General features: G+C 54.5%; 1 protein-coding gene across 5 annotated transcripts in view; it reads left to right on the forward strand.

The window, feature by feature from the left end:
* Positions 1-11,807, forward strand: part of RGS3 (regulator of G protein signaling 3) — a 128,746-nt gene that overhangs the window by 62,498 nt on the left and 54,441 nt on the right. For 3 of the 5 annotated variants that reach the window (XM_024762166.1, XM_024762167.1, XM_024762172.1), the window contains one exon: positions 3,366-3,488. In XM_024762166.1, coding sequence (XP_024617934.1) covers positions 3,366-3,488 — 123 coding nt within the window. Of the gene's footprint in view, positions 1-3,365; positions 3,489-7,764; positions 10,985-11,807 lie in introns of those variants that run through there. The other 2 variants (XM_024762168.1, XM_024762171.1) reach the window with 1 other exon arrangement.

Genomic DNA, 11,807 nt, shown 5'->3' on the forward strand with positions numbered 1-11,807 from the left:
CTCTCCATTAGAGACATCACCAATGATTTATTGATCCTTTAAAATAAAAGCTAAGAGGAAGATCTCACATTTTTTGTAATGTACATAGACTGTTAAACAAATGAGGCAAGATCGAAGGCTCTGGAGGAGGCGGAAGACAGACTTTGAATCCCTCCTCTCCTGAGACCTCCTGGGGCTGCTGACTTCACCTCTCTGAGCCTTAGTTTTCTCATCTGAAAAACGGTAACAGCTGTGTTTTTCCTTCCTCCCTATGTCATTGGGTCACTGAGAGAATTGAATAAAATGAGAGAACATCTGTCACAGCAAATGAGCAAATGTAAATTGTAGTAGAAGAGGTTTTAGGGGTTTTGTTTGTTTGTTTTTTCAGTACGCAGGCCTCTCACTGTTGTGGCCTCTCCCGTTGCGGAGCACAGGCTCCGGACGCGCAGGCTCAGCGGCCATGGCTCATGGGCCCAGCCGCTCGGCGGTATGTGGGATCCTCCCGGACCGGGGCACAAACCCGCGTCCCCTGCATCGGCAGGCGGACTCTCAACCACTGCGCCACCAGGGAAGCCCCGAGGTTTTAGTTTTTACAAGGATAATATTAATTCAGGAACAAGGAGGTTGAGGCAAGATGGGGGTTTTAAAGAAGGCAAGGGGTGCCATGTTTCTAGTTGGATTTGGGGATGCTCATATTTGAATGCAGAGGTCTGGGCCCAGTGCTGTCACGTCTGGCAGGCTCTGTGCTTAGCTAACCACGCTGCAGTCAAGGAAGCCCTGCCTCTGAGTGAGTTTCGTGAGGATGCTTTCAGGGCAGCTGACAACCTTGGCCTTGGAGCCTGATATTTGAGGGCAGAGTGTCTGTCGGTGTTGAAACTGATCAGTCGGATCGCAGAGTGGACCAAGAGAGACGGTTCACGTGCAGGGGCAGCCATGCAGGCAGTGGGGGCCCCTGATTCAGACAGACTTAGGCAGATGGGAATTCAGCCTCCCTGGAGGGAGCTGTCTCCATGCTCCCTCTCTTGGCCAGGCCAGCCTCCAAAACTTCAGGCAACACTTAGAGAGGAGCCTTGGGAGCAAGGCCCTCCCCAAAATGTGTGCCCATCTAAAACAGCCAGCCCTACCCCCCAGCCAGGCCTAGGGTTAGGTCCTTGGTGCCTCAGATGCCTTCTTGAGATCATGGATGGGAAGGTGCTTTTTTAAAATTGATACTTAGATCAAGGGAATTATTATTAAGGCAGAATCCTGCTTCAGAACAGAAAGAGAGGAGGAAGTTGGGGCTCAGGGAGATAAAGGTAGAGGCAGGCCTGGGAGGCTTGGACCAGGACCAGATTTGTGGAGTGATGGCCTTTCCAAGCAGGAAGGGACCATAGTCCCTGCCCCAACTCTCCCCTCGCAGGGGCAACACAATGAGACGGGGAGCAGAGGGCCCTCTAGTCAGCTCCTGCCCCACCTGGTTTCTTCCTGGAGCATCTTGGGGTCTTTGCTGGGTGTGTCCTTCCCCTGCAGTGGGCTGGGGGTTCTGGGAAGTGGAGGGAATCGGTTATTAAGTGGGAGGATTGCCTCACCGCATTCACTCAGTTCCCTGAAACCAAGAGGTGGGGCTTTCTTCCCTCTCTCCTCTGATGCTTTTAGGAAGAACAGCTGCTGAGCACTTTGGAGCTGGAAAGGAATGGCTGGCACCCTGGGAACACTTAGCATGGGGGGTGGCCCTTCCCTGAAGGGGAGCATCCCTGAGGGTTGGGTTTGATGGCAGGTAGACTATGTCCCCAAATGCTGTTAGATGATGCTGATAACCACCCCAGCTCAGAGCCTTTACATTTGCTGTTCCTTCTGCCTGGAACAGTTTCTCCCTAGCACTTTCCTGGCTGGCTCTTTCTCTTCAGCCTTTGCTGGAGTGCTGCCCCTTCAGAAAGGCCTTCTCTGTCTGTCAGGCTCAGATAGGACCTCTCCCTTTTGGCCTTTCCACAATTTGTAATTACACTGTTTAATTGTTTATTGTTTTATTGTCTCTGCCCCCATCCTGAGGGCAAGAACTCAGTCTCTCTTATCTCCCTCTTCACCCCCAGGGCCTACTACAGTCCCTGACACAAAATAGGTGCTCAATAAATATTTCTTAAACAAATGAAGTACTAATAACAACAATAGCTGCTGTTTATTGAGGCCTGGGTTATTGCTTGCCCTCCCAATAGTTCCAGGAGGTAGGTGATATCACTGTCATTCCCATTTTACAGGCTTTCCTGAGGTGACAGCTAGGAAGTGGCAAAGCTGGGATTCAAACCAGGCCTGTCCAACTGCAAAACAAGGAAGGACTGCGTAGAAACACTGTCTTTTTCTCTGTTCCAATCCATCCAGCTCACGCTCTTAGCTCCTTGGATGAGTTAATCTAATCTCAGTCCTGTGGGGTTATAATCAGATTCCAGCGGAGACAGAAAGAGCTAGCCATCCCCTCCTCAGAGCGTCCTGGAGAGGATAACACTGGGCAGGCTGTCCCGCCCCTCCCCGCCCCCAGCACATTCTGACTCCTTCGGGGCGGGGCCGACTCCCTGGGTCCCAGCCGCTCCCTGGTGCCTGTAAGCTGGCCTGGATTTGACCTCATCCCGGAAGTCCCTCCAGGGAGCCAGAGCTTACTGAGGCCTTCACTTGCCAAGCACTGCACTAGGCCCGGCTGAAAAAGGCCTTCCTAGAGGGAGTTTCTAGTCTAGTTGGGGAGACAAGACTGCAGCATTTAACAAGGTTAAATAGCAAAGTGAGATTTAAATGACAGCAGTGGTAGAGACTTGCACTCAGTTGAGCCGCACAGCCATTGATCAGACCCAGCTCACGTGTCAGGCAGTCGTGGGGCTGTACAAGGCCACACAATTGCTCCCCAAGGACTTTCCAAAGGGACCGGGTCGCTGTCTGGGCGCCCGTCTGACCTTGGCCTTGTGATCCCATGAGTGTGCTGAGGTGGGGCAGAGGGGTTCTGTGAGCCCGGGGAGGGGTCCTGGCTCCGTAGAGCATCAGAGGGGCGGAGACCTTGGCCCTCTGGGTTCCCCACGTGCTCCCCCAGCTGCTGCCTTGTGCTGCCTGTCCCCGGGGGTGACGTCACCATCGCAGTCGGTGGCTCTCCACAGAACTCCACTGTGTTGGGAACCACTGCCTCCCTCCTTTCCCCCAACCCGTGGGCACACGGCTTGCCAGCTGGCCCCTGAGCCAGCTTCCCTGCTCGTCTGGCTGCCTCGATGTCACCGGGGATTAGTGTGCATTTGTGGCTTTTAGCGGTCACTCCCCTCCCTGCTGCAGCCTCACCCTCTGGAGCCCAGGGATGGGCTTGGGCTTGGTCCTGGGAGCCCCTGAAGCAGGGAGCAGCGCTGATTGCCCCTCTCTGTCTCCCCTGACACCAGAAGGCAGAGCGCTTGTTCACCTTGGAAGCTCACTCGCACGAGCAGAAGAAGAGAGTGTGCTGGTGCCTGTCGGAGAACATTGCGAAGCAGCAACAGCTGGCGGCCCCGTCCCCTGAGAGCAAGGTAAGGGCCTCGCTGGTGGCCACAGCCCTGGCTGCCTGGCTCCCCCTCGGCCCGCCTGCACCCTTGAGCCTCCGAATTGAGCTTGGGACCAGCCCTGGCCTAGGCCTTGGATCTGGGCAGCAAGCTCTTGGCAAGGAGGCCTGTGCTCGAACGACTCTCCCCCTTGGCGTGTCACTGGATCTACTGAGCGAGTTTGACGGTGCTCAGGGACAGCGACAGAGCCAAACGGAGCACGACCCATCAATTCTCGGTTCTGTTCTCTAGCTGGCCGACGGCAAGGTCTAGTTCGGGCCGGGCTCCCAGCTGCTGCCTGGCATGCCGCCCCCCTCTGCTATTGGGTGTAGGTCGTGCCCAGGGACGGTGAGCTCACTGGTGTTTAACACTGGCCCGAAGCAGACATAGTTGGGAGGAGACGTTTGCGGCAGAAGCCGTGCTGGTTCGATGCAGGCCACGGCCGGGTGGAGCCAAGTGGAGTTTTCTGGGGACTGGGAGCCAGCCGGCTGGAGCATCAGGGAAGATTAGAGACTCCCAGCTGAAGCTGATCTGGGGCAGGCACCCCCTCGGCTGGTCCCGTGCCTGTGGAGGGCGTTGGGATCGGAGCTGGACTACAGCCTTCCCCTTGGTCCCCCGGATGCCAGGCCGAGGCACAGTTGTATTCCCCCATTTGTGAGCCACTCAGGTCCCTTCTCTTGCTGAACGTGTTGGCCGTGTTGGGATTTGGTCTGATTTGCTGCAGAGGGAGCCGTGGTGGTTGGTTGGCCGGAACCAGGGAGAAGAGGGTAAAGGAAAGCGAGCACCAGCTGGTCAACTCGCAGGCCTTGTGCTTCTTCCTGCTGCGTTGAGGGCCGCCCTGCGCGCCATGCATACGTAGCCCAATGGGGCGGTGGGGCAGGCTGCTGAGGACGGGAGGTGGGGAAGAGGCTGCTGCACAGCCCCTGCTGGTGGGGTGGTGGTGGACGGCAGCTCCTCAAGTAGCGCCTGTCTGAGAATTATGTGATCTCAGACTCGACAGTTATCTTGTTTTACACTTGCCAGGGGCAAGAATAACTGTGATGAGGGAGGACAGCGGGCACAGCGTGGACTTCCGAGTCACATTCTGCTGCTGGCTGGCGGGTGACCTTGGGCAAGTCACTGTACTGCTCTGTGCCTCGGTGCCCCCAGCTGGGGCCAGTAGCTTCTCCCCCAAAGGGTCGCTGTGCAAATTAAATGAGACACTGCATACACAGTTCATAGCACGGTGCCCGGGACTCAGTAGGTGCTCTTGCTGTGCTGGCTGGTTCCCAGTCTCAGCTTCTACTCCTCAACAGAGACTTGCCAAGGCTGTAGGCTGCCTGGCCCCCTTGATCCTGGGTCGGTCACAATCAGAGACCAGGCCACTTCCTCCTCACTGGGGTGGCTGCTGGGATGTGGCACGCTTGCACTTGTGTTCCTCAGTTTTCTTGTGTTTTAGGCTTAGCTTCTCCTGATCTGAGGAAGAAGTTCTTTCTGCCTCAGCTTCAGAGTTTGCCGGCTCTGGAGAGCGTCGGCAACAGCCTTCTCAACGCCCTGGGGAGTCTCTCCACCTTCAGTTGGGGGGTGAGGGGGACAGTTTGAGTGACTGAAGGTAGGCTGGGTTTCTGGCGCTGGTCGCCGCAGGGCTGCGGTCTTCGCTGACTGACCCTTGAAGGGCCCGAGGGTTTGGGGCCTGGCTTCCGGGCCATGCCAAGATATGTGGGCAGCCTGGGCAGGCAACAGCTGGACGTGTCTTCAAATCAAAACTCTTTAAACGTGTGCTTAATGGAGAAGCTCTGTGTTGGGCGTGAGGAGGGAAAAGACGGAGGGCCCGACCGCTGGGACGGCCTCAGGATTGCCCCCTCACCTGGGAGCGGGCCCTGCCCAGCTGGCACACCCCACTTGGCCCACGCTCCTTGAAAGGCACTTAGTAACCACTTTTTGTTAGGCAGGCCCCTTGGGGAGGATGCCCAACCTTCCCTGCCCCCTTCACACCCACTGGAAGAGTCATAGCAGCTCATTCCTTCTAGTCGCTTACAGCATGCTTCCTGAGAGAAGTTCCCGTAAATAGGATTTTCTCCAGCCCCGTATGGTTCCAGGAGTGCTTCAGCAAAAAAAAAAACCTTAACCACCGGGCCCAGGTGGCTGTCCAACCGGCACAGGCCATCCACCTGCACTCAGCTCCATCAGGTCCTGGCTGCCTCCGAGGTGACCGTGAACCTCCTTGCTAAGGGCTGGGTCACAGCCCTTTTCCTAGGCTTGCTGTCCTCCAGGGGAGAGAGAAGAGGGAAGGCCAAGCAGACCTTGGACACTGGCTTCTTGCTTTGGTCAAGCAGAACACTTCTTCCTGAAATCTGTTTTGAGCCCTCACTGAGGAGCGTGCCTTTTTTTTTTTCTTAATGCCTTTTCTTTGTTCTGAGACTGTTCCGCCTTCTGCTGCAGAATGGAAACCGATGCCTAAGCCGCTCCTTGTCTGCCCAACTCCAGTGCCTCTCTGGGGAAAGAGGGCTTTGCAAGGCAGCTCCCCAAACTCCCGTGCTGCCGCTTCTCAACCCTGTTCCTTTCAGCGGTGTTCGCTGACACTTGGAATGTGGGATTCTTCAAACATCTCAAAAAATGCAAAAGTTCTTCCCCAGTTTGCAAAACATGATAAATGTGATATGCCCTGAACATGAAATGCTTCTGGGGAAAGACAGAGGGAATTGGAGGAAGGTGGATTCAAAGGACAGTAGAGAGGCAGGTGTGCCACTCCCTGCTGTGTGACCTTTGGCAACCGCTTCCCGCCATGGCGGTCCCTGGCGGTCCCATCTATGCATTGGTCAGGTGGCTCTTCGCAGCTCTTCAAGCTTTGTGATTCTCATGAAAGTTGAGGACCTAGAGTCGTCCAGTTATCCAAGATTTCTGTATAACTTGATTGCCTGTGAAGTGCGCTGCCCTTAGGGGCCAGGTCTACTCCCCTCCTGTCGGGGGAGAGGGGCAGACATAGGCTTTCTGTGCTGTGTCTGAGGTGCCTGTGACCTTGGGTTGCAGTGTTGGGGTTCCGGCTGGGGCAAGGACACGGCGAGGCGGGCAGCAGCCGACTGCATCCCGTCTCTGGGGCTCCACTGCCTTTCTCCGGCTCACTCCTGGCTGACCGCGGCAGGTGGAAGGCTGCTCCAGGTGGGCCTGCATGCGCCCTCTTTCTGTAGAAATAAGTGGCCAGCTTCCTCTCCTCTCCCAGCTTCCTTTTTCTCACCAGCCCATTCTTCCTCATCAGCATTCTGCCCCGTTTCTTGCTTCATCGTCTGTCCCTGGAGGGAAACTACCTGTCTTCTTTCACCTGGGACAACTTCTACTAAACTCCCTGCCATGGGGAACGCTGCCATGCTGCTAATCTAGAATAACTCACAGGTGGTCCTACCTGTGGCTGTTAAGGCTAAGCTAATAGGGAGAGACAAATGCATATTGTGTTGGTTATTCAATCAAATATAGAAATAAATGCCTGCTCTGGGCCAGACACTAGTTTAGGTCCTTTATGGGGGCGGGCGGAGGGCTCTTGGCTGTACATTCATTGTCAGTGAACCTCCACGAGCTCCCACCACATGCACAGCGCTGGCCTGGGCAATGGACCTTTCTCGGGGTGCACCCTGAGCTCAGTGCTGGGAATGCATGGGTGAATCTGTCATGTTCTTTCCTTGGGAAATTGCGGTCCAGCGGTGGAGACCGATATGCCAACAGACGGTTCAAAAATAGACATAGTGAGTGATATGGGAGGCGTGAGCTCTTGCCGCTCTGTGACCTCAGGTGAGGCACCGAGGCTGTCTGAGACTCATGGTTTTCATTAGTAAAGTAGATGGATGAACAGGGTTCTCGTGAGGATTAAACTCATGGAATGCGCTTAGCAAAGTGGCACACAAGAAGAACTCTGTGAATTATTATTATTATTAAAGTTATGTCTATATAGGAAGATTCATCTAGTGACCTTGTTTATTGAAGCTGAATGCTGCCGCTTTGAGCACATGTAACGACTGCTCCATGTCACTTCCTGGTAGCCACCTGCTGTATTCCTGGGACCAGGCAGGGAAACTGAGGCCTCCTGGGTGTGCTCTGGCTGTAAGACTTCTCCCAGGTGTGACACCACGGTGCATGCCACCTCGTCATCTCCACTAGGGCGGCTAGAGATGGGGCCCTGGAGATGCCAGGGTCTATCTGAGCACCGTAGAAAGCAGCAGGGGCAGGTCCTGGAGTCAGGCAGCCCTGGCCTGAGTCGACAGTGAGCTAATTCCAGTTCTGTCTGGTTCCACAGAAACTGCACCCTTATGGCTCTCTCCAGCAGGAGATGGGGCCGGCCAACTCAACCAATGCTACCCAGGATAGAAGCTTTACCTCATCAGGACAGACTCTGATTGGCTGAGCAAACCCAAGGGCAGGACTCTGCTTCTGGCAACTTAACTCTTTCTTGGGCATCCCTTACCACACAGTAACCTCACCTCAACTGGACCCAAAACGGAGGACCAAGATGGTGGGCCTAGGGTCATCTGAAGGGAGTGGCCCCACGGGTGTGTGGACTGGCGTCAGAAGGACCACAGTGGTGTGAGAGGCCCTGTGGGCAGATGCAGACTGGCTCAGAAAGTCCCAAATGGAGAAGACCCAGAAGCTTATTCCCTACAAGGAAGAAGGAGGTGAAATAGCATCTGGGCTACCAGTGGTTCCAGCGCCTGCCTCAGGGGCAGCAGGAGAAGTTGGGAGAGGTCAGCCCTGATGGAGAACAATGCCGGGATCAGCTGCTGCCAGAAGACATCTCCACCCATTCACTCATTTTTCATCTGGACTCATGCGTTCATTCCTTCATTCATCAGATATTTTTAGGGCGTCTACTTTATGCCAGGTTCTGGGCTAGGAGCTGGAGATACTATGGAGAATGAGAGGGACATGGTCTCTGCTCTTATCAAGGTTTCAGTCTTAGTAGGGGAGAGAGCATTACATAAACACCAACACACACACACACACACACACACACACACACACACACACACGGGATTACACACTGTGATCATCTATGAAGGAAAAGAAAGGATTCCTTTAAGAGAGAATATTATTAGAGATTGCTGTGTGTGGGTGTGGGGTGGGAGAGAGGAAGAGCATAACCTTTAAGCCAAGAAAGGAGTTAGCCAGTCAAGGACTTTGGAAAGGATTTTCCAGACAGATGGAGCAGCCTGCGAAGAGTACCCGAGATAGCAAGGAGCAGGACGTGCTGGAGGAACGGAGCCCGGGCCGCTGGAGCTGGAGCTTAGTGAGGGGGAAGACCAAGTAGGTGGGGGCCAGATCATACAGGGCTTTGGTGGTTCATGTATTGATTGCATTTGAGACACAGTGGGAAGCCATTGAAGGCTTTTGAGAAAGGGAGTCACAGAATCTCAGGGACATTTCTAGATGATGAGAGAACCCAAGGAGGGGCCCAAGTGGGTGTGAGGAGATCAGTTTTGTTTTGGGGGGGGGTCCCTTCAGTCCTCCAGGTGATGGGTGATGGTGGCCCGTCCTGGATGATGTCTGGGGAGGCGGGTATGTGAATGCCCAGACCCTCAGGTAGGGGAGGCTCTGCGATGAGAAGAGAGAGTTTCCTGTTCCTCCACCACTCTCACCCTCATCCTCCACTGTGTCTCACTCTTTCAGTGGATGCACGTAAGGATGGGGCCTTCCTCACAGAGCCCCCTCCTGGTGAGGCCTGGGTAGGGACCAGTGCTGAGTTCTGAGAATGTCCCTGGGAGTTGGGAGTTATGGGTGTTTCAGCTGGCCAAGGTGGTCAAGTTCACAGCCCCCCAGCCTCAGCAGGGGTGGCCTATGCTGTCCCTCCATCCTGTGAACACAGCCCCCTGGAAACTGACTGGGTTTGCTTTCTGCAGAGCTCCTGAGGGTCAGGGACTGGGGCTAAGTGAGGCTGAGCACACTTAGAGGGGGCCGTCCTGCCATGAGGCTGACAGAAGGCCTACATGGGGGCAGCGACTGGAGCGCAGCCTGCTCACTGCCTGCTGTATCTTCCGGTGCGGCCCGGCGCTGGGCAGCTTTCTCACCCTCTCTAACTGCGCAGACATGGCTCACACACAAAGGGCATGTGTAGGATCAGGGTCATTTGCATAGAAAGGGGGTCAGAGAGGCTGGACTTCAGTTTAGAGAAGTCCCCTTGGAGCTTGGACACTCCGTGTTGTGTCTTTTAAGAGCTTCTCTGTGTCTTTAGAGAGGGGTCTTGTGCCCTGGTGAGTTTGCTCAGCTGCTTTGGCTACTTGACCCCTAAGAAGGGTGGCCCAGAAGAGAATTTGCCCCTTACCTCCCACGGCTCACCCCTCCTCCCAGCCTAGGAAAGATCAGACACGTCGCATTAGTAATCTAACAGGGGATCAGCCCAGTGCCCTGCCCAGCAGGGGAGTAGCCTGGGCGTGAAGTGGGACAAGTGATCCGCAGTGTCTATCAGCCGAGACTCCGCCTGCAGGGTTAATTCTGAGCGGCTGAGCAGCTGAGTCTGCACAGACAGCAAGCTGCACCATGGCTTCATTTGATTCCCTTACGGAATGACATTGAGGGGAGTGTGAGGCGCAGGAGAATTGCCCGTCTGGGAAGACAGCGAGCTTTTCTCTCCCGGACCTGGGGACCTACCTCTGTCCACCAGACAGGTGCAGAGGACGGGGGAGCTCTGGCAGCAGGGAAACGGAGACTCGGAACGTGGCACTTAGCCCTGGGGACAGCACTTTCCTCTGGCTTGTCCCAACAAGCTGCTGAGTGGAGCGGAAGCTCCCGTCAGGGTCCTAGACCTGGCTGGCTGCTGGGAAAGCAGACATCAGCTCCTGGAGGGCCCTGGACCCATCTTCCCAGTGGCTGTTGTGAGCCACAGCGCCATTGCTGCTCTGCCTCTCAAATCGATGAGACAATTAATTTGGCTCCACGGGCTCGAGAAGATGAAATGTGACCGGGTGGCCACTGCTCCTCAGAGGCCCAGTCCATCCCAGACGTCCAGGATGATGAACGCATCGAAATCGCATTTGAGAGTCATAATCACGGGAAACGTGGCCGAGCCCCTCCCTCCACATAAATCACGCTAAGAAGCTCACACAATGGTCTCTTTCCTGATGGGCCAATTGTCTTGGTGTGTGTCTCGGGGCGAGCTGGGAGCATGGGAGCACAACCATTTATTGTTGAAAAGGCCATCTGTGCGATTTGAGTACAAAGTGGTTCTTTAAGTTCCCCACACATCCTTTGATCCCATTTTTTTGTTTTCTTATTGTCTCAGGCTCTGGGTCTGTTGAAACTCCCAGTCTCTCCTGGAAGCAGTCATGCTCTGGTCTCTGCCGCCTGGGTCCTTTGGCCCTTTGGGAGTTGGAACCTGTCGGAAATAATGATGACATTTATTTATGTATGCCTTTTTTTTTTTTTTATTCTTTAGTTTAAATTCTTTTTTCATAAATTCTGCCACCAAAGCCTGAATTTCTTATACACGGCACCAAGAGCGTTCTGCAGATTGAAGGTGTGGGCAATTTCACAATGTGGGAGGGCTGCCCACAGCGAGAGCATGGGCTTCAGAAGTGGCAACTGGGATCCCCAGGCATTATCTCCCTTAGACCTCCCAGCAGCCTTGTTCTACGGATGGAAGGAACTAAGACTCAGAGAAGTTAAGTGATTTATCCAAGGTCACATAACTGGTAAGAGACCGAGCTAGTCCTCAAGCCAAGGCCTTGCAACCTAATCCATTGCTCTTTCCAAATGAAAGGTTTGCCTCTTAGGAGTGGAAGTAAGAGAAATCAATCATCTCCTCCAGGAAGAGCCAGGAGGAAGATATCCTGCATGCAGAAATCGTGGCCCTTTAAGCTCTAGAGGGGATGCTTTAGGACTAATAAAAATGAGATGCCTTATTCTCTACACAGTGGAGAATAAACTTCGAGTTCATATGGCCCAGGGGTGGCCCAGGCTGACAAGATGAATAGCTTCACGCAAGATTTAAGAGGTCTGATGTGAAAGACAAGGTGGAAGTCCTGAAGACAGGCTCTCAGCAGCACTGGGATGGTGGGGTTACCCCATCCCCCTTTTGAGTCTGGCATTCATGAGGACCAGCAGCACAGTCTTGGGGTACCTGGCCGTAATGAACAGCGGCCGAAGGCAGAAAGGGATGGCTCAGGTTCAGGCCCAGATGCACTGAGCATGAGTACAGGAAGGAGGCCTTTGACCTCTGCCCTGTTGAGGGTGAGGAGAGAGCCTACTCCAGGTTTTGGGCCCAGATTTTGCCAGTTGACTGACTTGGAATCTCAACCCTAAGTAACTGGGTGTCAAATGGACTAGATTTCAGATATTTTCCACCCTCTG

Source organism: Neophocaena asiaeorientalis, unplaced genomic scaffold, assembly GCF_003031525.2.
Source record: "Neophocaena asiaeorientalis asiaeorientalis breed wild unplaced genomic scaffold, Neophocaena_asiaeorientalis_V1.1 scaffold78, whole genome shotgun sequence".
NCBI classification, from domain to species: domain Eukaryota; kingdom Metazoa; phylum Chordata; class Mammalia; order Artiodactyla; family Phocoenidae; genus Neophocaena; species Neophocaena asiaeorientalis.